The sequence below is a fragment of the Perognathus longimembris genome, chromosome 7, assembly GCF_023159225.1.
Source record: "Perognathus longimembris pacificus isolate PPM17 chromosome 7, ASM2315922v1, whole genome shotgun sequence".
In the NCBI taxonomy this organism is placed as follows: Eukaryota; Metazoa; Chordata; class Mammalia; order Rodentia; family Heteromyidae; genus Perognathus; species Perognathus longimembris.
This window is the reverse complement of record NC_063167.1, coordinates 47,647,006-47,672,744: the sequence shown is the minus strand read 5'-3', so window position 1 is coordinate 47,672,744 and position 25,739 is coordinate 47,647,006. Positions and strand designations below refer to the sequence as shown.

At 38.6% G+C, this 25,739-nt stretch overlaps 2 protein-coding genes across 2 annotated transcripts; both read left to right on the top strand.

The window, feature by feature from the left end:
• Rpe65 (retinoid isomerohydrolase RPE65) lies at positions 1 to 25,486 on the top strand. Its single transcript, XM_048349938.1, has 14 exons — positions 1 to 61; positions 1,975 to 2,057; positions 3,523 to 3,673; positions 5,107 to 5,214; positions 5,317 to 5,458; positions 11,237 to 11,384; positions 13,674 to 13,755; positions 13,993 to 14,125; positions 14,235 to 14,374; positions 15,625 to 15,754; positions 23,104 to 23,218; positions 23,331 to 23,425; positions 23,532 to 23,643; positions 25,144 to 25,486. The coding sequence occupies exons 1-14, from the start codon at positions 51 to 53 to the stop codon at positions 25,293 to 25,295; spliced, it is 1,602 nt and encodes a 533-aa protein (XP_048205895.1). The 5' UTR covers positions 1 to 50; the 3' UTR covers positions 25,296 to 25,486.
• LOC125354327 (uncharacterized protein C14orf119 homolog) lies at positions 8,553 to 9,068 on the top strand. The gene has a single exon (XM_048349939.1). It carries the CDS (start codon positions 8,640 to 8,642, stop codon positions 9,066 to 9,068), a length of 429 nt encoding a protein of 142 aa, XP_048205896.1. The 5' UTR covers positions 8,553 to 8,639.
• Positions 25,487 to 25,739: the final 253 nt, after the last annotated feature.

Here is a 25,739-nt window from a genome sequence, read left to right as displayed (position 1 = left end):
TCCTCATTCTGCAGTTGGTACAAGAACTCTTGGTTCAGCACTGGAAGAAAATGTCTATACAGTAAGTTTCTCTGGGAGAGTATTGTTTTGTTTTGTTTTGTTTTGTTTTAAATATGCCTTAGTGATGGCCCTAGATGATAAGTGAGCTATTTCAAGAACTCCTGAAAGAATCATATTGGTTGATGATCTGGTTAAGGAAGACTGTTCCGTCTCAATAGGGGAATTTCTCCCCATATTAAAGTAAAGGTATAGAATTCCGAGCTAAGTGATGGTGAGATGCATGTAACCTACACTGGAACTTGAAAAAAGTTATGTGCAAAGAAATATCTGAAAAAGCCAATCACTGATGGCTCATGCCTATAATCCTAGCTACTCAGGAGGGTGAGATGTGAATATCACAGTTCAAAACCAGCCCAGACAGGAAAGTCTGTGAGAGTCTTGACTCCATTTAACCAGAAGAAACTGGAATTGGAGCTGTAGCTCAAAGTGATAGAGTCCTAGCCTTGAGCACAAATCTCAGGGGCAGTGCCAAGGCCCTGAGTTCAAGCTTTATGACCAACCCTCCCAAAAAAGAAATATCTGACAGACTTTGGTTTCACTTCTTGCCTAGTCATTTCCTAGCAGTGTGACTTTGTGAAAGTTACTTATCTTTAAATCCAGGTTGCTAAATTTTTAAACTTTTTTCTATCTATACAATTGCTACAGCAGTACTCTTATCCTACTGTGTTGTGATATTTAAATGAGTCAGTACCATGCAAAGTTATTTTTGTGGTAAAAATTATTTATGAAAAATAATTATGAATGTCGGGTGCCAGTGTCTCACACTTCTAATCCTAGCTACTTGGGAAGCTGAGATTTGAGGATCACTACTCAAAGCCAGCCATGACAGAAAAAATCTGCAATATTCTATCTCCAAAAAGCAACAAAAAGGCCAGGTTGTTGACCTGGCTCAAGTGGTAGAGCATCAGCCATGAACAAAAAAAAAAAAAAAAAAAAAGCCAAGCAAAATTTGTGACCCTGAGTTCGAGCCCCAATACTGGTATAGACAAACACACAAATAATTATGATAAGTAGCAGAATCCCACTCCAGAGACACAAAATGTAGGCAAAGAGATGTAGGAAATATGTAAATATATAGACCCTCATTCTCTTAATCTGTTTTGTTTTATGTCATTTTTGGTCCTCAGGCTTGAACTCAGGGCCTGGGTGCTGTTCTTGAGCCTCTTTGTACTACCACTTGAGCAACAGAGCCACTTCCCACTTTTATGAGTAGTTTATTGGAGATAAGAGCCTCATGGGGGCTTTTCTGCCTGGGCTGGCTTCAAACTGCAATCCTCAGATCTCAGCTTTCGGAGTAGCTAGGATCACAGATGTGAGCCACAAATGACCAGCTTGATTTATATATTTTTAAATTCATTTTTAAAAGGTCTTGGGCTTTGGTAGAAAAATGAGACCAAGGGAAAAAATAGTGTAACGTGAGTAAGGATGAATTACTTGATATGAAATGCTATTGTCTCCCAACCTGCAGGCACAAGACAAATGACTTTGTATGAGGCAAGCAACTCAGCAGTACAGTCAGCTGAGAGTGTCCATGGGACATGGCACTTCTTGGGAAAGGCCTGAGAAGCATCAAAGTCCATGAATAAAGGGCCAACATTAGAGTTAGTTGATTTGTCTTCAGAAAGGTGAAAAAGTACAGAGGCTAGGATTAAGTCTGACATGACAACTGATTTTAAAAGAGGCATCATGTCACATGACATAAAAAAGAGCCTTAAAGTGAGCCCAGTTTTCTTCTCTGAGAACTTTACAGTAGAGTACTGGCCCCTCCCACTCCTTCCACCCCCCATTCTCATGCTCCCTGGCTGAGGTCAGATTGGCAGTAGTGCATTAGCATTGAGGCACAGGGCTGCTGCTACCTCCTTGGAGTTCCAGAGTACCAAGATGTGCTTCCTCCCCATCACCTCACCATTTCAGAGTCGAGCACCCTGCAGCTGGTTATAAGAAGCTGTTTGAAACTGTGGAGGAACTGTCCACTCCACTCACAGCTCATGTCACAGGTAAGTTTCTCTCATCATGACACCATCTTCTTTTCTGGGAAGGTCTTTCTTCTATGTCTTCATATCAATTGCACCTCTATAGGCTACAGGGAGAGGAATTTGGAATTACACTTTTTTATACCATTACTTTCTTTCATTGATCTTCATTTCACTTCTCTAATGTACACAAATGGTACTTAACTGCAATTTCTTCAAGCCTGGGAGTACACCTTCTTCATCCTCATATCAGAAAGACTACTCAAATTGATCTATAGGAAATAATCCATGTTATTTTTAATCCAGTAAGAATGGAAGGAGAAAGAATGAACAAATGCAGTTATGGTATTCAATATACACTATATAAAAAATGAACTATGCAACTTGTAGGCAGGGATAGGAGGAGGAAACTGAAAAATATGGAAGGAAGGGGTGGCATCATCCAAAAAGAATTGTACTCATTACCTGACTTATGAAATAATCACCCCTGTGTACAACACCTTAATAACAATAAAATTACATTTAAAAATTAAAATGTAGTAAGGATTGCTTAAACCCCTTCAAATGCTTGCCATCCTTAAGGATGGTCTTGAGTACTATTTATTTTACATATGAGGAAACTTAAGGACCCAAGAGGTATCATGGCATGTCCTGACTAGAATCCAGGTCCTGACACCCACCCTATGCACTTTCTGCTATAGTAGGCTGATTTTCATTGGGTACTTCGATTTGTACCCTAAGAGAAATGGAGTTCTAGATTTTCAAAAGCCAGTAGGTATTCCTGTTGTTTCATTAAAATGGTCTCTTCGACAAATGCACCTTTTTTTTTTTTTGGCCAGTCCTGGGACCTGGGCTCAGGGCCTGAGCACTGTCCCTGGCTTCTTTTTTTTTTTTTTTTTTTTTTTTCTCAAGGCTAGCACTCTGCCACTTGAGCCACAGCGCCCCTTCTGGCCATTTTCTGTATATGTGGTGCTGGGGAATTGAACCCAGGGCCTCATGTATAGGAGGTAAGCACTCTTGCCACTAGGCCATATCCCCAGCCCTATAAATGCACCTTTTAACATGTCTTGCTCTTCTCATTGTTCACCCCTCTACTCTTCAGTCCATTAAAACATATTAACATTTGTTGGAATTCCTTTAAAAAGTAAGGTGGCAAAAAGGCAAATGGATTTGTGTTTAGAGAAATCTGTTAAGGTGAGAATTCTCTTCACCTCAAGGTGCTTTTCCCTCATTTCTTCAAACCATTATCCAAACTCTGTGGTGCTGCCATATTTCTCACCATCTGCTTTCCTAGTGAGAGGAGATTCACACTAGCAGACACTGTTTCAGTACTTTCCAGCATGGTTGCAGGGAATTGAAGTCAGTGCCAGCCTTAGACAGAAGAGGCTACCCAATGGGGTTGCTAGGATCACCATTCCAATTTACATGGGATGAGTCCAGACCAGGGACATAGATAAGAAGCAGTATTCTATGTCTCACTTCATCACAGGCAGGATACCTCTCTGGCTCACTGGCAGCCTCCTTCGATGTGGGCCAGGACTCTTTGAAGTTGGATCTGAACCATTTTACCACCTGTTTGATGGCCAAGCCCTCCTGCACAAGTTTGACTTTAAGGAAGGACATGTCACATACCATAGAAGGTAAGGGTGTATTCAGTCCTCTCCTCTCCCCAGAGCGAGGCCTACCTCAGCTCCTTCTACCATGTATCCCTGCTCCTGAATCAGAGACCTCTGTACCAACTTCCTTCACAGAAGCTTCCTGGGTCAGTTTGTTTGGGAGATGCCCAGGAATCCTATCATAAAGCAATGAGGAAGCTAGATCTAGAGTTACAGGGTCATGTGCCTGGTTTCCAATCCTGTATCCATCACAATTTGCTTCCATTAGAGACCCTTAACAAAATATTGACCTTTACTTTCTGATCTTGTCTTCTGTAAAAGGGAGAATTAATAAAGTCCACTTGACAGATTTGTTACCTAGACTATTAGCAGTATAGTGTCTAGCACATAGAATGTACTCTATAATAACACAAGTTTTTGTTATTCAGCCACTGACTATCTTGATTCCTATTATTTTTTATAATTGGAAAGAACTGGAAGAAAGGGGATGCATAAAGGAGGGAAGGACCATGTATGTCATGGAGATATCAAAAAGAGGAATCCTCAAAAAACAAGAAGTTATTCCTAAAGAGTTTGAAGGTCCAAGCCATCACTCTAAGAAGCCCTCATGCCAACATAATGCCTATGTCTCTAGTTTCAATATTCTGACATGGCTTAATGGCTTTGTTGATAACTATAGATTCCAGGAATTTTGGGTAGACATCAAAAGGAAGATCTAAAACATTCAGGATACCTTGGACTGTGACAGAATAAAACTGGTCATATCAACCAAAACTTTATCTATGAAAGAAAATTTTGGAGTTCAGAAAAGATCTCTTTCATACATTCTAAAGATCTCATTCATCTTCAAAAAACTGAAAATCAGGTATTAATTTGCTCCTCACATGACAAATCTGAGGCAACATATGCCAGTTAGTGTAGGATGTAGGTCAGCAGATCTGCCTTACACAGAGATAGAATTCAAGAATACCCATTTTCAAAATGTCACAAAATAAATTCTAAAATTGAGTCAAAGCACAAGAGGGAAACAGGGATATTTAAATGAATATAATTTAGCACACCAGAGTCTAGTTTTCCCCTATATGTAGATTGTTAGGTTCCAGGATATAAGGGAGTCAGAAATACTAGAACACCCATGGAAAACTTTTCCCATAAGGAAAATTTACCTTTGTCTGATTCTAACCAAGTCTGAGTTCTATGAACCCAATTCAGCTTCATATGCCAATCAAGTTTCCTGAATGTCAATTTCCTTTTCTGTCCCTGTAAGGATTAGAAGAGTAGATTTAAGCTCCCCATGGCCACTTTAAAAGAAGGGACCGACAGTGTCTTTATTCCTTATATTATGGCTTTCTGACCCTAGTTTGATAAAAAGCTCATTGAACAACCATCATAAGCTCTACCTGACTGCAGTGAGGGCCCTTGTGTGTGAACCTTTCCTATGTCTCAATGCTTTTCAGGTTCATCCGCACTGATGCCTACGTCCGGGCAATGACTGAGAAAAGGATTGTCATCACTGAATTTGGCACCTGTGCTTTCCCAGATCCCTGCAAGAATATATTTTCCAGGTTACTGAAACCAAGCTGCATGTTATTCACGATACTTTACATCAACTCCTACCCTCTTATGGTTGAAAATTACTGAACTGAAAAACTCATTTGCTTCTGCAGGTTTTTTTCTTACTTCAGAGGAGTGGAAGTGACAGACAATGCCCTTGTAAATATCTACCCAGTGGGAGAAGATTACTATGCCTGCACAGAAACCAACTTCATTACAAAGATTAATCCGGAAACCTTGGAGACAATTAAGCAGGTATGATACAGTGCTTAGGTGGCATTGCTTAGGAATTTAAATTTTGGAATTTAGAATTTAATCAACTATACAGTTTGAAGAAAGAGGTCAAGTTTCAAAGCCTTGTTTTCTACTAGTGATACAACATAAGATGAAATTTATCTCTTCACTCAGGACATTTTAAATACTTATATGGATTTAGAAGAAAGCCATATAAAATCCCTAACATAATCATATATTCATGCATAACACAAATACTTATTATAGAGTACGCTCCGTGTAACAGAATTTTGCCAGATGCAAAAGGTGTATCAATAAATATAAGAAAATAAGGTCTGATTTGCCGGGGTTTTATACACTAATATGTATCTGGTACACTAGTGGGTGTTCAAAATATTATAGCTGTTAAGATTGAAAACCTTGCTATTATGTTTTAGACAAATATGTTGCGCCAATTTGCATCTTCTTGCAGGGACTTCTAATAACATAAAGCTACACCTTAAAAGAAATAGCACAGGCATAAATATTAGCTGTATCTGGAAATGACTCAAAGAACTTGGGAGATCTCAATGTAGCATTCCTTAAAATAGACTCACAATTTTAATAAATATTTATTAACACACAACTTGCAAAGCACTGCAAATGTCTTTAGGAAGGTCAACACATAGACTGAAGAATGATAATGGAACATAGCCATAATACAACATATGACAAGTCCTTTAAGGAAAGGGAAATATAACAAAGCACAAATAGATTATTTCTCACAGGTGGAGGCAGATCAAGGAAGATGTAAAAGGCTTGCATCTGAGCCAGAAACTTATTTTAAAGTAAAACTTTAGTGAGTTTGATGAAAGAACATTCAAGATGAAGGAGGTAAAACTGAGCAAAGATACGAAGTGGGAAAATGGTCATAGGCTGATCTCCTTTGGTTTGACTTGTAGCATTTCTCAGTGGAGACCCTGGCAGCATTAGGCCTAAGGTAACTCACTATTCTAGGATTGTCTCACACATTGCAAAGGTTTATTGTCACTCCCCTCATCTACTAAGTTCCAGGAATGTCCCAAATGCCTCTGATACTTCCAGACCTAAAAGTAAGGAGCAATATCATGCCAAACTAGGGGTTTGCCTTCTGGGGGATGTGATGTCAAAAATGATAGTGGAACACAGTGTGGGGTGAAACTAAATACTTGAATAGTGGGGTAGACCTTTGCAATAAATAGATTAGCTAATAAGAGTCTACTGAAAGTCTTTTGCTTAAAGAAATTGCATAAGCAGAGTTATGTTTAACTGGGAGGAAAAAGAGACAAGGATAGCCAAGAGGCCGATAATGGAATTCGAGACTATAGAAAACGCTAATGTAATGTATATTCTAAAGGGCTAGAAGAAACGATTTTTAATGTTTTGCCATAAAAAAACTTAAATGTTAGAGAAACCAGATGTATTTCACATAACTTAAACATTATATAACGTACATGTTATTGAAACACCACAGGATACCCTCAAAAGTGTACAATATTTTACATTTTTAATAGTAAAAAACAGACCAGTGGTATAATGAAGTGGTAGTAGAAATTGAAAGCCCTGATCATTATTGAGACTATTTATAATTCTCAACAGACTATTTACTAAGTTTAATATATACTGTTCTTTCCGATGTGCATTTGACTATGTTCAAGTGTGTGTGGAAGCTGAGTTTCTAAGATATTCTGACTCTATTTGAATCTGTATTTCAATTGCATAGTGCCTACACTGTAAATGTAGCAGCTGTAGTTTGTCTGTAGAATAGACTTTGTCACAATGTGAATAGCACTGTATCACGAATTCATATAAGAGCTTTAATTAAAAATGTTTTACTGTTACTGAGTCTCCCTCTAACCAATGCCTTTGCCTCCAGCCTGATTCTCCAAAGTACAATTTCCTTGATTCCGCAGGCATTTTGTAAAATGCAAATACAAAAGGACCATCTACATCTAGAACCCCATAGTTTCTAAGAAAAAGTTCAAATGGAGGTGGGAGAAAGTGGTTCATTCTCACTTCCCTAGTTCATGAACCTTCCCAGCCCTCTTGCTGCATAACTGGTGATTCTCAGATGAGATGAACCACTTCCCAATTCTATGCTCTCACGTGGGGAGTCCTGTTTGCTAGAGGAGAGTCATTCTATTCTACCTGGCTAGCTTTTCCTCATATTTCAAGCATCAGTTAGAGGTATTCTCCCTGAGAAACTTGTCTAATCTTCCATCCTGGCTTAGATGGCCTTTACAGGTTCTGTTTCACACTCAATGCTCTTGACTGGGGTCTCTACAGGTACCATTTTGTACTCATGGAGCTTACTGATCTAACAGAGTGCAGCCTAATAGAACTTCTGTCAATATGGAAATGTTCCATTGCTGCATTTTCCAAGAGCTGTTGGGCAAATGTGACTTAGGAACTGAATTTGAAGTTTTGTCTAATTTACAATTAATTTACATTTAAATTGCTATGTGGCTACCGAGTGGAAAGGCATAGGTATAGACTGGAATTCCTGAAAGATCTCTTTTGTTTCTTTGTGTGGTGGCTCTATGCCTGGCATGTACTAGATGATCAGTTATAAACTCAGTGAAGAGCTCAGTGATAAGTGGTCTAAAAATATTCTCCTAATCAAACACTCCATTAATTATTCATTCAATAAAACTTTACTGAGTTGTGTCTAGGTAGAAATTCTAGTACTGATTTACCAAGACAGGCCTCTGTATCGTTGAACAAGATGGTTCACTGCTCTGATACCTCAATGTCTCCTTCTAAAAACTGAAAGGCTGAGATTTGTGGTTCTGAATTTGTTAAAAGAAATTAAAGTGCTGGATGTGAGGGCGATCTGGCTGCGACATCTGTCACCCCATTGATCGCCAGGGTTGATTCGGCTGATCTGGCTGGATAGGCAGGTGTCCCCTTCCTCCCTCACCGCTCCATGTGCGTCCCTCCCGAAGCTGCGCGCTTGGTCGAAGAGGACGACCATCCCCGATAGAGGAGGACCGGTCTTCAGTCAAGGGTATGCGAGTAGCTGCGCTCCCATGATAGAACCTCCAAACAAGCTCTCAAGAAATTAAAGTGCTGGGGGGCGGGCGGGCGCGCTCCGGAAGCGCGGCGCGGCTCGGCGGCCGGCGGAGAGCCGAGGACCTCTGTGGCGACCCCGGGGTGCTCGGAGAGGTCAGGGGACAGACGGAGGATGCCACTGGAGTCGCCTTCCTCTTCCCTGCCCCAAGCCTTGCCTTCTCCATTGCCCTCAGTACCCGACAGTATTACCAGCTCCTCCCCTCCTCCAATGTCGTATGCCACCTCCCAGGAGATGAAGTGTGTTCTTCACTGGTTTGCCACTTGGTCTGGTCCTCAGCGGGAACGTTTTCTCCATGGCATGGTAGCTAAAGAAGTGCCGGGAAAGCTGCAGTCCCTGCTGGATAGTCTGGAGCAGCTTAGTGTGTCTGGGGCAAATCGACCACCTTGTATCTTTGAGTACCAGCTACGGCTTTGGGATCAGTGGTTTCGGGGTTGGGCAGAGCAGGAACGCAATAAATTTGTCCAGCAGCTGGAAGTTAGTGAACCAGACTTTGTGGCAAAGTTTGACCAAGCAGCGGCTGCTACAACTGGAAAGGACTGATAGTCAGATTGAAAGAAGATACCATAACTGATGGAACCGAGGCCATGACTCTAAAGTGAAAACACTGTTCCCATGTGGAGCTTGAAGATTTGTTTTGTTTTGTTTTGTTTGGGGGGGGGGGGGGGTCCAGTGAGCTGACTGAACTTGCTGATAAGCACAGGCATGCCTTTTTCAATACTAGCAACATATCAACTGAACTCTTAGTGGAAATGTTATTTGTCTAAGCAAATCTAGATCATATCAGTCTCCTAATTTGCTTTCCAAGAGATGTCAGACCTCAAGAATTCAATGACTTTTGCAGCTATAACCAAAAAGTACCTACTTGTTAATAACTAGTCTATGGTCCATAATGGGTGTAACGTAAAACTTACCTTCAGAAACAACAAAGAAGAAAAAGAACAGATTTTTTTTTCTACTTTAGCTGCATTCAGATGGCTGGTTTTATACTCCTATCAGACCCTAGCACAATTATGTGACTTCCAAACCAATGTATTTCCTAGTGATGATTTGAAAAATTATAGAAAATCAGTGGGAATGGGAGGGAAAAAATAAAGAGAACCAGGAAAGGGCCGACATTGTCCAAAAAGAAATGTATACTCTTTACCTTACTTATGTAATGGTAACCCCTCTGTACATCACCTTCATAATAATAGTAAAACAGGTTTTTTTTTGTTGTTTTGTTTTGTTTTTGCCAGTCCTGGGGCTTGGGACTCAGGGCCTAAGCACTATCCCTGGCTTCTTTTTGCTCAAGGCTAGCACTTTTAACACTTGAGCCACAGTGCCACTTCTGGCTTTTTCTGTGTATGTGGTGCTGAGGAATCAAACCCAGAAGGTTCGTGCATGCTGGGCAAGCATTTTACCACTAGGGCACATTCCCAGCCCAGTTTTAAAAGAAAATTATGGAAAATCAGAGGGAGATAGTTACTCTAACTTCTATGCTTTCTGACTCCCAATGGCAATGAAAAATAAATAAGTAAAGATACAGAATAGCAATGCCCTAATGTGTATGGGATACACTTGGGGGTTGGTAGCAGACATTCTTATTCTGTTCTTGTTCTAAAACAGTATGAACATGACACTTTACAAGTCAGGCAGTTTATTTTTTAATACCAAAATAAAGAGTAGATCTTTATAACCAAAAAAAAAAACAAAAGAAAGAAACTAAAGTGCTGAATCCTTTCTTCAAAAAAATTTGTATTTATTAGGAAGAAATATGTTTCTCACCTGATTAAGGTTTTCACAAATCCTAAAGTTTCTTTCATTTTCAGTGAACATTCTGTGCATGACATTGAGTTAACTGGCATTGTAGTCAAGGAAGAAACTGTTTTTTTCTTTTCTCCCCAGAGACATCCATTAAAGAACACAGGGATAAGTAAGAGGGAATCTTGAATTTGTTTACAATGCTTCAACATTTTAAATAAAAACAAATAGGTAGAAAGGTAAATTTTTTCAGTAAATCTTGTTTAGGTCATGGCTATATAGAGGTTGATTGTAATATCCTTTATTTATAAAATGGGAATTTGAATATCTATAAAAAGAGTAATAATTAATCCAGACACTGGTAGCTCATGTCTATATTCTTAGCTACTCAAGAGGCTGAGATCAGTTATCAAGTTTCATGCCAGCCAGTACAGGAAAGTCCACAAGACTCTTGTCTCAAACTAGTCATCCAAAAGCCATAGTGGAATTGTGCCTCAAATGGTAGCACAATAGCCTTCAGCAAAATAAATAAATAAAGCTTAGAGACAGTGCTCAGGTCTTGAGTTCAAGCCCCAGGATTAGAAGGGGGGGGGGGCGGGAGACACTACTAGCTTTACTTTGTTGTTGTTGTTTTTGTTAGTTTGTTTTTGTAAATCAAACTTTATTGAATACCAAACAATGAAGTCCCAGGATTCAGTGTAGCAGTATTTATGGTTTATATCAAGTGCAGAGCACAGTGATAGAGAAATCTAGATTTCAAAGGTCCAGATAATCAATATGGAGGTCAGAGGAAAATCCTGAATTGAAGGACTAACGATCCACTTCATTATAGTTCTGACTTCAGGTGAACCTGAAAGATGAAGAGAGATCAAAAGAAAGACAAAGATTTTTTAAAAAGACATAAAGTGAGATCAAACCTGAGTTCAATCATCTTTCTCTTACCATGGATAATTATTACTCTCCTATAGGTTGATCTGTGTAAATATGTCTCTGTCAATGGAGCCACCGCTCACCCACACATTGAAAGTGATGGAACTGTTTACAACATTGGTAATTGCTTTGGGAAAAATTTTTCAATTGCCTATAATATAATAAAGATCCCTCCACTGAAAGCAGGTAAGTTTACCAGCCTTTCCTCTTCAAGAAACAAGTATTTTTATTGTGGAAAAAGTTACATACAGCACATATAGGATTGTAACAATTGTTTCCTACTAGGAGACTAATGTTCAAGTGCATCACAGAGCAAGCAATAAAGGCTTGAAGATACAGAAAATGAATAATCAAGTTCTATTCTACAATGGTTTAAAATACTGTGTATATGTGAAGTTGACCATATCCAATTTAGATCTAAATCCAGAAAATGACTTAATTACTTAGTTAGGTTTTGCATTTTTTTTGTTTTTTGTTTTCTGGGTTTTGTTTTGTTTTGTTTTGTCATGGGTTTTGAACTTGTGGCCTGGGTACTGTCCCTCAGCTCTTTTGCTCAAGGCTAGCAATCTATCTCTTAGGGCTAGTGCTCTACCACTTTGAACCACAGCACCACTTCCAGTTTTTCTGGTGGTTAATTGAAGATAAGAGTCTCACAGACTTTCCTGCCTGGGCTTGCTTTGAACCATGATACTAAAATTTAAGCCTTCTACGTAGCTAGGAATGCATTATGAGCCACCAGCACCCAGATGAATTCAATGTCTTTGAGACAAATCTTGCTAGGTAGTTCAAGTCACCCTGGAAGTCCTGACTTGACCTACTGAGTGTTGGAATTAAGGTGTATACTATTACACTCAGCTCAGCAAATGTGTATTGAACACTTATTCATATCCCATACGTAATTAAATAAGCATATCTGTATTTGTAATAGAGATATATACATATGTAAAATGCACTATTTTGTGTTTAACTGACAAACGTACAAGCAATTCAAGGAAAGAATTAGAACAGAAAGGAGAATACTCATATTTCTCCATTCATCTTCTGCTCATTAACACATTCATTGATGACCGTCTTGATGACAGAATGATTTGATTCTATGTGGATTTTTGTTTAGTATTATGAAGTATAGTTCTTGAAGCATAGCTTCTCAAGCAGTATCATCATCTGGGAACCTATTAGAAATAAAAATCTTAAGACCCTCCCTAAGCAGACTGAATAAGAAATTCTGGCAGTGGGGCCACAACTTATATTTTAAGAAGCCATGTATGTCATTTTCTGATGCTTGCTAAGGGTGGAGGGCCATTGACTTTATGAAAAATTTTACTTTCATAAGAATTATATATATTGGGCTGGGAATATGTCCTACTGGTAGAGTGCCTGCCTCGCATATATGAAACGCTGGGTTCAATTCCTCAGCATCACACATATAGCAAAAGCCAAAAGTGAAGCTGTGGCTTATCTAGCCTTGAGCAAAAATAGCCTTGAGGGAAAAAAAAGCCAGGAACAGTGCTCAGGCCCTGAGTTCAAGCCCCAGGACTGGCAAAAACAAAAAAGAATTAGGTATAGAAATGTTGATACAAATTTATCTATCCCACATTTTATAGACATCTTGAAATTCTGTAAAGGACATTTTCATCCTACTAAACCTTTGCCTGGCTTCTCAGACTTAAAATCTACTTTTGTTTGTTGAAAGAGGGACCCCAGAATACTTTGCCACATTCTTGTTTGAATGAACTTTTCAAAACTTGCTTCCACTTGGATTTTCTTTGCAGTGTCACATAAAATTTCACTAAGTTATGTCAATGACTGGGAAAATGAAAATAAACTCTGAAAAAAATTAGTATCTGGGGGCTGGGGATATAGCCTAGTGGCAAGAGTGCTTGCCTTGTATACATGAAGCCCTGGGTTCAATTCCCTAGCACCACATATACAGAAAACAGCCAGAAGTGGCACTGTGGCTCAAGTGGCAGAGTGCTAGCCTTGAGCAGAAAGAAGCCAGGGACAGTGCTCAGGCCCTGAGTCCAAGGCCCAGGACTGGCCAAAAAAAAAAAAAAAAATAGTATCTGCCTGGTGCTTTTTATTTACAAAATTAAAATTATTGGGGCTGGGAATATGGCCCAGTGGTAGAGTGCTTGCCTCACATACATGAAACCCTGGGTTCGATTCCTCAGCACCACATATATATAGAAAAGGCCAGAAGTGGCACTGTGGCTCAAGTGGTAGAGTGCTAGCCTTGAGCAAAAAGAAGCCAGGGACAATGCTCAGGCCCAAAGTCCAAACCCCAGGACTGGAAAAATAAATAAATAAATAGATAAATAGATAAATAAATAAATAAATAAATAGATAAATAAATAAATAAATAAATAAATAAATAAAATTGTTAAATAAATGTTAACTATTAAATGTACTAAAATGCTTTGTATTTTAAAAAAATGAGATGCTCTTCCAAAGCCTTTCAAAACTCATTTATTTCAGACAAAGAAGATCCAATAAGCAAGTCAGAAGTTGTTGTACAGTTCCCCTGCAGTGACCGATTCAAGCCATCTTACGTCCATAGGTAACTTGAAGGTCTGCTATGAATCGTCAGGAAAACTCAAGTTTAAAGATCTGCTTTGCTTCCCTTTGATACCAATCCTAATCGTGATGCTTTCTTGCTGAAAACTAAATGTAAACCTAAGTAATTTCCTGGACGCACTCTTGACTCGTCAAACTAAGCATAACCTTGTGTACATGTTTCTTTGTAGCTTGAGAATCAGCCTTTCCATTCACAAACCCTTTATGTTTCTGAAAACAGCTTTGGTCTGACTCCCAACTATATTGTTTTTGTGGAGACACCTGTCAAAATTAACCTGTTCAAGTTCTTGTCATCCTGGAGTCTTTGGGGAGCCAACTACATGGACTGTTTTGAATCCAATGAAACCATGGGGGTGAGTTTAAATGTACTTGTTAAGTTTGTGATGTTGTGTAAGGTAAGTTTAATAATGTGTACTTTTCCCTTTTGAAATGCATCAAAAAGTATTCTCCTTAATTTTTAAGGTTTGGATTCACATTGCTGATAAAAGACAAAGGAAGTACCTCAACAATAAATACAGGACTTCTTCTTTCAACCTGTTCCACCATATTAACACTTACGAAGATGATGGCTTTCTCATTGTGGATCTCTGCTGCTGGAAAGGGTAAGAAGAGACATTATGCGTTTCATTTCCAGTTGCTTCTAGAAAAGAGGAGGCTTTTAAACGGATGCAAAATTAATGTTTAATCTGAATTACATCTTTTAAAGAAACCCAATGGTATGCAACAGCCAAAAAAAAAAAAACCCCATAATTCAAAAAAGCAGTAGGAAACACAAATTGAAAATCAAAGCCATGGTTAATGAAGGAAAACCAACTGGACTCATGAAGAAGAACTGAAAAGGTTCTGTGACCTGGGAAGCAAACATAATATTTTTTATTGCCAAACTGATGTACAGAGAGGTTACAGTTTCATACGTTAGGCATTGGATACATTTCTTGTACTGTTTGTTACCTCCTCCCTCATTCCCCCCTCCCCCCCTCCCCTTTCCCTCCCCCCCATGAGTTATTCAGTTCATTTACACCAAACAGTTTTGCAAATATTGCTTTGTAGTCATTTGTCTTTTTTACCCTGTGTCTCTTGACTTTGATATTTCCTTTCAGTTTCCCAGTTCTAATACCAGTATACAGGGTTTCCAATGTACTCAGATAAGATACAGAGATAGTGCAGGTACAACCACAGGAAGGGGATACAAGAAGATCATCAGTAATAGAAGCTACGGTTACACATAACACGTTTAAATTAGTTACAACAGTGATATAACAATCGTTTCCATAACATGGAGTTCATTTCACTTAGCATCATCTTGTGTGTTCATAAGGGTATAGCTATTGTGATCCTCTGCTGTGACTAGCCTAAACCGGTGCTAATTATTCCCTATGAGGGAGACCATAGAGTCCATGTTCCTTTGGGTCTGGCTCACTTGCCCCATTCGTAAGGAAATGGAAGGACCTGGAAAAAAATTATACTAAGTGAAGTGAGCAAACATACTCTTGACAAGATGTCTAGAGGGCCTTGAACCCTATTCATTCTGCACTGGGAGAAAGAAGCATGGTTTTTACAAACTACTCAAGTTACTGAAAGGATCCTCTTTTTAAAACATATCCACCAGAGTTCAAACAGACCCGTGTCAATAGAAGTCTGGATTTTAAAGAACCAGCAGGTACAGATTCTCTTAATAGTCATGAGTTTTCTCTCTAACATTGTTTTGTAATTGCCCAGGTATGGTAGTTAACACCAGTACTTAGGAGAGTATGGCAGGAAGATTGCTTGTTTGAGGCCAACTAGGGCTACATAGAGAGACTTCTGAGGGGAAAAATGAAATTATGTCCATGACTGGTTTCTTTTTTTACAGATTTGAATTTGTTTATAATTACTTATATTTAGCCAATTTACGTGAGAACTGGGAAGAGGTGAAAAGAAATGCCAGAAAGGCTCCTCAACCTGAAGTGAGGAGATATGTCCTTCCTTTGAACATTGACAAGGTAACCTCCAGATGTCAAATACAACCAAACTGTTCCATCTCTCTCAGGAGTTTATCTCTTGCTTTATGTTTATGCATAAAGTCTTCAAATGTGAGAGCTTGGAAAGAGCTTTAAAAAATAAACTAATTAAATTTCCCTCACTTTACCAAGTGAAAGAAGAATGATGGGACAGAAGAAAAGACCACTGCGGCATAGCAGGATGACAGCCAGGTTCCTGAATCTATGGCACTTTGAGTTACAAACCCATGTAAAAGCATAATTTCCCCAAGATAGTACAAGCCCACAGATTTTCAGAATCTTTTTGTCAATAATACTTGAAATATTTTTAAGTTCTGGAGAAAGCAAGCATCAGAAAGTACCCTTTTAGGGAATTGAGTTTTAGACTTCTGAAATATTTGAAAATATCACTAACAGGTCACAAAGCACTAATAGTTGGGCACTGGTGGCTCACACCTGTAATCCTAGATACTCAGGAGGCTGAGATTTGAAGACTGCAGTTCAAAGCCAACCTAGAGAGGAAAGTCCATGAGACTTTTTTCTCTAATAAATGACCAAAAAAGCCAGAAGTGGAAATGTGGCTCAAGTGGTAGCCACGAACCCAAAAGTTCAGAGCCCCAGGACCAGTAGAAAAAAAAAAAAAAAAACTTTACTATCATTAGATAGTTGTAGAAAGTTTGAAACTTCCCTTTGATAGCTTGGCAACTAAAACTAACCATAGACATGTTAGTAAGAGAAGAATTATATAAATATAATAACAATTGTTAACTACACTGGGGGGCTGGAGATATGGCCTAGTGGCAAGAGTGCTTGCCTCATATACATGAAGCCCTGGGTTCAATTCCCCAGCACCACATATACAGAAAATGGCCAGAAGTGGCACTGTGGCTCAAGTGTTAGAGTGTTAGCCTTGAGCAAAAAGAAGCCAGGGACAGTGCTCAGGCCCTGAGTCCAAGCCCTAGGACTGGCCAAAAAAAAAAAAAAAAAAAAATCTACACTGGAACTTCATAAGATACTTATAGAGAAAGGGAAATTGCACTTTTTTTTTTTTTTTTTTTTTTTTGCTGGTCCTGGGGCTTAAACTCAGCATCTGTGTTCTTTCCCTGAGCTTCTCTCTGCTCAAAGCTAATGCTCTACCACCTGAGCCACAGCACCGCTTCTGGCTTTTTTTCTGTTTGTGTGGTACTGAGGAAGCAAACCCAGGCCTTCATGCATGCTATCGCAAGCACTCCACCACTAAGCCACATTCCCAGCCTGGAAATTACTTTTAGGAGAAAGAAATGATACTGAAAAGCAGACAGTGTCATGAAATAAAAGTTCCTTGGGGCTCTAGATGTGCCTTTTGAATCATAGACCCTTCCTATATGATGTGAGTTGCATTTCCCCTGCGAAATGGAATTTCAGTAAGAACAGTGGAGAGTTATCATAGTCCTCTTTGGTAGATCTGATCTTAAAGTAGGTGAGAGAACTTTGGAGAACTTCTTTCTCCAAATTATCTGCTTCTTCCTAAGCATTCTCTGCTTGAAATTCACAGTATATGTTTAGGCAGAGTTTTTTTTTCTTATTTTTACTTTTTCTTTACCCTAATCTATGATTCATTTTTTGGAACAATCAAACTAATAGCTAGACTCTTTTGGGAGACAAAAATACCAGTTGAAGCAAAGAAAAAAATATAATTTACACATATAAGCACATACATTTATGCTTTCTTTTCTTACTATGTTCAGAAGGGATAGAGACAGCTACATGGAATATGAAACTTTAAATCAAAGCATAGATCAGACATAGTGAAAAATATTTAATATTATATTTAGAACCAGTTGCTACTGCTCCTAACCACTGAGTAAGTTCTGTGAAGATGGAGAATGTGGGAGGCAGCAAATAAGCTGAACCCTATGAGTGGGCAAAGGAGTACCTACAAAGCCCTGGAGTCAGAAAAAGACATGAAAACATATCATTGTCATTGGTTACATTAGGAGCACAGGAGATGTGAGTGTTTAGCAAGAAGGACCAACAAAAAGAACCAGAATGGTATTGTAAAAAGCTTAATAAGTTAATGGGTGATTGGACCTACTAAAGTATTTCGAGCATATTTGGTATATGTATGCCATGATTAGGCCTGTGTTTTAGTTTTAGGAAGATCACTCTGGCAATATCATGGAGGAAAGATTGGATGGTGATGAGACTAGAGGCTAAAAATTCTATTATATTGTAATTGAGATAAAAGATAAAAAGTCCTTGAATAAAGGTAGCTCACACCTGTAATCCTAGTTACTCAGGAGGCTAAGATCTGAAGATTTTGGTTCAAAACTAGCCCAGGCAAGAAAGTCTGTGAGACACTTATTTCCAATTAACTACAGAAACAAACAGACAAACAAAAAGTTAGAAATCTTTCTGTGGCTTACGTGGTAGAATGCCAGCTAGCCTTGAGCAAAAAGAGCTCAGGGGCATCATACAGGCCCTGAGTACAATCCCCAAAATTGGCACGAGAGAGAGAGAGAGAGAGAGAGAGAGAGAGAGAGAGAGAGAGAGAGAGAGAGAGAGAGAGAGAGAGAGAGAGAGAGAGAGATCATTAAGGAAATACATCTCCAAATTAGGGGGAAAGTAGACTTTTTGTGACATATTGTTTCCATTGACTGCACTTTCTTAGAAAGGAAGGCATTTGGGATACAGTACCAATTTTTGGACAGAAGAAAAGCTGATAGTTATTGCTATTGAAAGAATGATCGAATATATAAAAGTTTGCTTAGTTTTGAAATGAGAAATTTGATAGCTAGGGAACAGTAAGAGAGAAACAAACATATGGAAGCACAGTAGCTCAGCAAACACTCATGAATAGAAAGTAGTAGAAATAGAGAAGCCAGAAGAAACCAAAGAGCCCTATTCATCTCTAAGAAATATCTAAGGAAATGCCACCCAGGTTAGGGCAGGAGAGGTTCAACATTGCTTATAGCTATAGATAAGTTGAAAAGGATGCAGAACAAAAAACAAACCCTTAAAGTGCTGAAGACTGAGAAGAGTTGAGAAGAGTTCACAGAATAAATTAGCTTGGAACTTATTAAGATAATGGTGGTGCCTTTAAACACAATTATTTTTGAAAGACAGTGTATTCACATGGTATAAATGATACATAAAAAGGTATATACTGGGAAGTCATACTCTATTCCTCTTTCCATCTCTTCCAACCCATTTGTTTCACTTCCTATGTATAACTTGTTAGTGTCTTTCTTTGCTTTGGTTTATATGCAAGTGTAAGAAAATATAAACACTATATATAAAGTTATACAATTATTATTTTCCATTATCTCCTGTAAAAATTAATTTCCTATATTCATCCTCCATGTTCTATATATCTACATAAGGTTTTTTTGGTTGTTTTTTTTTTTTTTTTGCTTTTTTAGTAGTTTGTGTTTTTTTACCCTATATACCACTGTTTACCAGTATACACGGTTTCCAATATACTCAGATAAGATACAGACATAGTGTAGGTACAACCACAGGAAGGGGATACAAGAGGATCATCAATAATAGAAACTACAGTTACACATAACATGTTGAAAATAGTTACAACAGTGATATAACAATCGTTTCCATAACATGGAGATCATTTTACTCAGCATCATCTTATGTGTTCATAAGGGTATAGCTATTGGGCTCTTGTGATCCTCTGCTGTGACTAGCCTAAACCTGTGCTAATTATTCCCTATAAGGGAGACCATAGCGTCCACGTTTCTTTGGGTCTGGCTCACTTCACTTAGTATAAGTTTTTCCAAGTCCATCCATTTCCTTACAAATGGGGTAATGTCACTCTTTCTGATAGAGGTATAAAATTCCATTGCTATAGAAGGTTTTTTACCTTACTTTTTTTTTCTTGGTGCTGGTCTTGGGACTTGAACTCAGGGCCTAGGCACAGTTCCTGAGTTTTGGTGCTCAAGGCTAGTGCTCTACCACTTGAGCCACAGCTCCACTTCTGACTTTTTTTGGCACGTAATTGGAGATCATAGTCTCATGTATTTTCCAGCCCAAACTGGCTTTAAACCACGATCCTCAGATCTTAGCCTCCTGCACAGCTAGGTTTACTGAGCTACCAGCACCTGGCAGTCATTTGTTTTCCTCCTTTTTTAGATCCAAATCTGGGACTTAAACTAGGTATCTAATGCTTTAACCCACTGTCTAGCACTCTACCAACTGAGCCATGCCTCCAACCCTACTTTTTTTCATTTAACAGAGTATTCTGAGTACTTTTCCAGTGTGTAGTGTATTTACAGTATTTACTGCTTCTCTCAGTGTACACTATTCTTCTTGTAAATGTACACATTTAATCAACTTCTAGGTAGTTAAGTTATTTCTAATCTTTGGCCACTATGAATGATATAACTAGAAATAATTTTGTATATACGTTATTTCACATGTGCAAATGTATCTATCAGTAGGACAGATGTTCAGCAGTAAGATTGCTGTATCAAGATAAATACATCTATTTAAAAATTCAAAAGGAAGTCAAAAGCAAAATAGGAGTGGGTGACACCGTCCATAGAGAAATGTACTTATGAGACTGTAACCCCTCTGTACAACACCTTGATAATAACAATAACATTATATTTTTAAAGGATTATAAAAAGGAGGTTCTAGTATGTTGAGGAAAATAAAAATGTTACAGATTTTATATCTCAAATTTAGTAAGAGAAAAGACAAAGCAGGAAAACAACTCAACTCAAAACCACATAAACAACAGGTTTGACATACACATTTGTACTTGATTGTAAGCAAGGAGACAAACATCCAAACATCTCTTTTCCTACATGACCACTAAGTGCCTTGGGCCCCATTTCACAAATACTAATTTCATTGCTTTTCCATTCCTTCTTTATCCTGAAAGCCTTCCATTACTTTTAATTCATAGTCTACAGCTGGAAATAAAAAAATACCCTATATTTTCATTTTAGAATGTACTGTCCACCTTCATGAATCAAATCCTGGCTTCTTCTCAAGGACATAGGATGTTCTTCTCAGAGCAGTTCCTCCTCCACATAAGAGTATAGCCCTTGCACCATTGACCTCAGAGAGTGAATTGGTATCTTTGCTCCTCTCTGATCCTTCCAGACCATTTTTCCTCCCTTTACCCTTAAAACCTCCATCTTTAACATCGCTTTAATTGTATAGCCAAGTAGCATGCATACGTATATGTATATGTAGCCTTCAGTATTGTTACCACCTACTGACCATCACTTCCTCTGGACCCTGAGTCAGCCACACTTTAGTTCTCCTGCCCTTTGGTTCCTTGTGATCACCTTGAATGCCTCATTAGCGATTCTTCTGACACCATTACCTCTTCAGTGTTTCACATTTCCCATGGTTCTTGTCTTTTTCTATCTTGGCTTTCACTCCACCCGCAGAGTCATGCTCTTCACTTTGCTGTTACCTCTGATTATGCTTCTTCCATAATTTCAGTCCCATCCATCTACCCCACTCCATGTTTGTACTTCCAAGTTAGAACTTACGTTCTATAAACACATAATCACGTTAGCTGGTCCAATTTTAAATAGACGGCCACAAGTGTTACTGTTATATTTCCTAATTTCACTTACATTCTCACTTTTCTGGTTAAATATTCCACATACTCCTCTTCTCAGATGCTTATACCTCCCACCTCCACCCTCATATGTAGATAATGACTATGCATCCTTTTACTCTGAAACAAATGAAGGAAATCTGAAAAGAGCCATGGACTTCTGCTACCACATCTACCCACCTACCAGCATCTGCACCCACATACCCAATTACCCATCTTCCTATCCAGACTTCAACTATCTCATCCTCCCTATCCACTCAGGGACATCACACCCCCGATTCTCCCCATCTCTGCCAGCTTCTCCCTTCCTGCCCTTTTAAATGGATCACTCACATACACCCTTACAAAATCCTTCTCATCTCCTTTTACCCCAAATAGTTACCCACCTAACACTTCTCACGTTGGAAGGATTCAAGCCCAGTCCTTGGTTTCCTTCACTTGTGCATTTGTGTACTCACTCCTTTCCATTAAAATAGACCACTTTTACATCTTCCACTTCTTGAACAGAAGAGCCTTACAAGCTCCTGCCAATTCCCAAGCTACATTTGATGTCCAACAGATACCTTAAGCTTAGTAAGATAATGCCTGACTTTCTTCCTCACCACTAATAACAAAAAAATAAGTCACCTCACCTTCAGTAATACCAATCTTTGTTGTGAAAAACATTGTTCCTGCCAAACACTATGGTGCCATGCTTGATAGCTCTCCTTTGAAATCCTATCTGTAGGGAAACCTCATAACTCTGTCTTTCAAGTCTCATTGTCTCTGATGCTACTAGACTAGCCAGAATCATTTTCTTTGGACTACACTGACTGCTGTATGACAAACTGGCTTCTCTGGCTTCACTCTTGGCATCTACCCTATATGCAAGGGTCTACACAACAGAGCATACAGAGTAATTCTCTTAAAAATAAATTGGCATATGGCTCCTCTTCTCAAACCCTCCAACAGCTTCCCATCAGTCATTCACAGAGCAAGTCCATGTTTTCATAATGATCTCTAAAGCTCTTCACAATCTAGCCTGAACTCTCTATACAGTCCTCCTTCTCCTTTCACTCAGTGTCTTCAGTGTTTCCCAAACACCCTCAGCATCCTCTTTCCTTAGGCTTGGCATCTTTGTCTTCTCTGCTTGAATGCATTGCTGATTTCCTTATCTTCTACCTTTTTCTCCAGTGTACCTGAACACCTACTACAGTTCCAATTCACTATCCTTCACATCTCTGTTCCTCCTTCCTCTATTGTACTTTTCTCATGGCACCCACTGCTGTTGGTGGTGGTTTTCTTTTTAAAATAAAATACTCTCAACAGTTGTCTCTGAGATAAATGTCTTTAAAAGTATTTGTCCCATCATTTTTCTATATTTTTGCTTCTTTCTAACAAACTCAATGAGCATTTTCAAAGAAAACCAAAATACAAGCTAACTAGCCCATCAACACTTTTTTAGCCCTCAAGCAACTGATACCTTGTTCTTCTGAAGACTATTTTTTAAATCATTTTTTCCAAGTAATCCTTTACTAGGATCCTAAATTTCCTTAGAGGACATTTATCACTTTGTAAGTGAACAAATTGATGCCCTACAAGGTCATGTGACCTCCCAATGATTGTTAGCCCAAGGCCACAGAGGTAGACATCTCATCCTGGTGAATCATAGCTCCCTTAATTGGGTCTCCCTACTGCATCTACCTATGTGCTGACCTAAGAAAAACTTAGGAGTCTGTGTTTATTATTACTTGAGGGGTCCACCCTGCTCCTTGAAGTTTCTATGATCTTTTTTCCTTAGGCTGACACAGGCAAGAATTTAGTGACTCTCCCCAATACAACTGCCACAGCAATTCTATGCAGTGATGAGACCATCTGGCTGGAACCTGAGGTCCTCTTTTCAGGGCCTCGTCAAGGTAAGCAGGTCTAGAGTAAAGTGTCACTTGGAAGAGAGCTAATTTTCTACACCAAAAGACTAACTAAAGGGTTAGCTTTAGGGTTTTCTTAAATGTGTATGCTTTTTTGTAGCGTTTGAGTTTCCACAAATCAATTACCAGAAGTATGGAGGGAAACCTTATACCTATGCATATGGACTTGGCTTGAATCACTTCGTTCCAGACAGGGTAATTAATCCATCTTGCTAACATTAGAATGGAGCTTTAAGTTCCATTCTAGTCAAGCAAAGCATATCAAGTGTTTGGTCAATTGATTTCTTTTTCTTACAAACAGCTCTGTAAGCTGAATGTCAAAACTAAAGAAACATGGGAATGGCAAGAGCCAAATTCATACCCTTCAGAACCCATCTTTGTTTCTCACCCAGATGCCCTGGAGGAAGATGATGGTAATGAAAGCAATGGATGTGTCAGAATACTTTTCACTGATGTTCTGTGTTTTAATTCATTAGAAAAGAAGTTGGGTTGATTATCTCCTAACATTCAAAAATTATTCTTGATACAATGAGTGGGCTAACACTATAGAATTTAAACTTCTTAGAAGAAGGTTATCAGAGCTTGTTGATTACTATTAAGAAAAAATTGCTAATCACATTCTGGTGTTGTGATGGAGCTCAAGATGAAGGAGAGGAGAAAGAAACTAACATCAGAATTCCAAAGTGTTGGTTCTTCCTGACCAAAAGTACTTTTGTAAAAGTGTAGTTTTGTGAGAAGGATATGGAGAATTCTAGCAGCTAAGAATGTGCTTATAGCACTGTGGCTCTAGTTTTGCTTTCTTCTGTTAATGTGCTGTGCTAAATAGGGATTCAGAGACAGTACCTAAAACAGAACAATTCAAGAATAGAGTATCAATCTGTGTGTGCACCTGTTTGTGGTGTGTATGTATGTGTGTGTGTGTGTGTGTGTGTGTGTGTGTACATGTGCTTGGGTTTGCTGGTACTAAGGCTCATAGTCAGGGCCTTGCCTTCACCCTTGACTTTATTGGCTCACTTTTGGCCTTCTAACATTTGAGCCACACCTGCACTTCTCAAAGTATCAATCTTAATTAACCTTTACATAGCTGGGACAAGGAGATAATGACACTCTCTGGGAGTTTGGAACCAGTTCACATTAAAGGATTTTCCATCCACAGCCCATTCAGTCAACAATTCTTTTTGTGTTTGTTTTTTTTACAACTTTCAGATAGATTTTAGAAGTTAGCTATAATACACCTCTTACTTCAGTTTTTTTCATTTAATCCTTACAATTTTTTTGGAATAGGTAGAGAACAAATATTAAACTCGATATTATAGGTAAGACTACAGACCCATCCATATACTGTTTAATGAACATTATGATGACCTAGTCCTTGTGCTAGGATATTGAGTAAAACACTGAGTACATAGACATACTTACTCCCTTCTAGAGATTATGGTCTAGGAAAGAAGGGTTTAAAGGCTCCTTTAAGCCAGGCACTGGTGGCTAAAGAAGGCTGAGATCTGATGATTGTGGTTCAAAGCCAGCCAGGGCAAGAAAATCTCTGAGACTCTTATCTCCAATTAATCACCAGAAAACCAGAAGTGGCACTGGAGCTCAAAGTGACAGAGTACTAGCCTTGAACAAAAGAGCTCAGGGATAGCATCCAGGCCCTGAGTTCAAGCACCATAACAGACAATAGATAGATAGATAGATAGATAGATAGATAGATAGATAGATAGATAGATAGATAGATAGATAGACTCCTTTAGGTGGCCATGGAGGAAAGTGGTAGTAAAGTCAAAACAAGAAATCAAGTCATGAAGTTTTCTATATTTGTTAATGTAACACCTCCTTTACTATCTCAGTGACATGTAAGTTACAGACCTGAAATCCTTTTGATTCAAAACTGTCTTACTCACTTATGATTGCAGGTGTAGTGCTAAGTGTGGTGGTGAGTCCTGGGGCAGCACACAAACCTGCATATCTCCTGATTTTGAATGCCAAAGACTTGAGTGAAGTTGCCAGGGCTGAAGTGGAAATTAATATCCCTGTCACCTTTCACGGGCTGTTCAAAAAGTTCTGAACATATCAGGCAAGATATGAAACAGAGGAACAAAACCAAGAATTCCAGCTATGTGTGTGCAATTAAACTCTGTTCCATTTGAGCTTTCTATATGTCATGGTTTTTACTTGAAAGTCCACCACTTTACAATGTTTTGTGGAAAGCTCTGAGTAGAGTGAACAATTCTTTAAGAAAATAAAAGTGCATATTAGATAATCTTTCTCTGTGTGACAAGCTGAAAAATTCTTTGAGATATTTAGCAACCAAACAGTGTATGAAAGTGGACTTTTTTATGGGGCTTCAACTCATGGACATTTAGTGTAGGCAACTGCTAATATTTCTAATTTTGCAATGAGAAAAATCAGGCTCACCTCAACCAAATAGCATCTCAGATTAAGATATATATTAAAAACATATATAACAGCAATGCAAATGCATATAGTAGAGACCAACTTTTTTTAAAAA

Excerpts from the sequence above, each read along its gene's own strand:
- Rpe65 (XM_048349938.1), top strand. Across the intron at positions 11,385-13,673 it reads GATCCCTCCACTGAAAGCAG|ACAAAGAAGATCCAATAAGC; the intron begins GTAAGTTTACCA and ends CATTTATTTCAG. Across the intron at positions 15,755-23,103 it reads TTCCTTTGAACATTGACAAG|GCTGACACAGGCAAGAATTT; the intron begins GTAACCTCCAGA and ends TTTTTTCCTTAG.
- LOC125354327 (XM_048349939.1), top strand. The coding sequence starts at position 8,640 with ATGCCACTGGAGTCGCCTTCCTCTTCCCTGCCCCAAGCCTTGCCTTCT.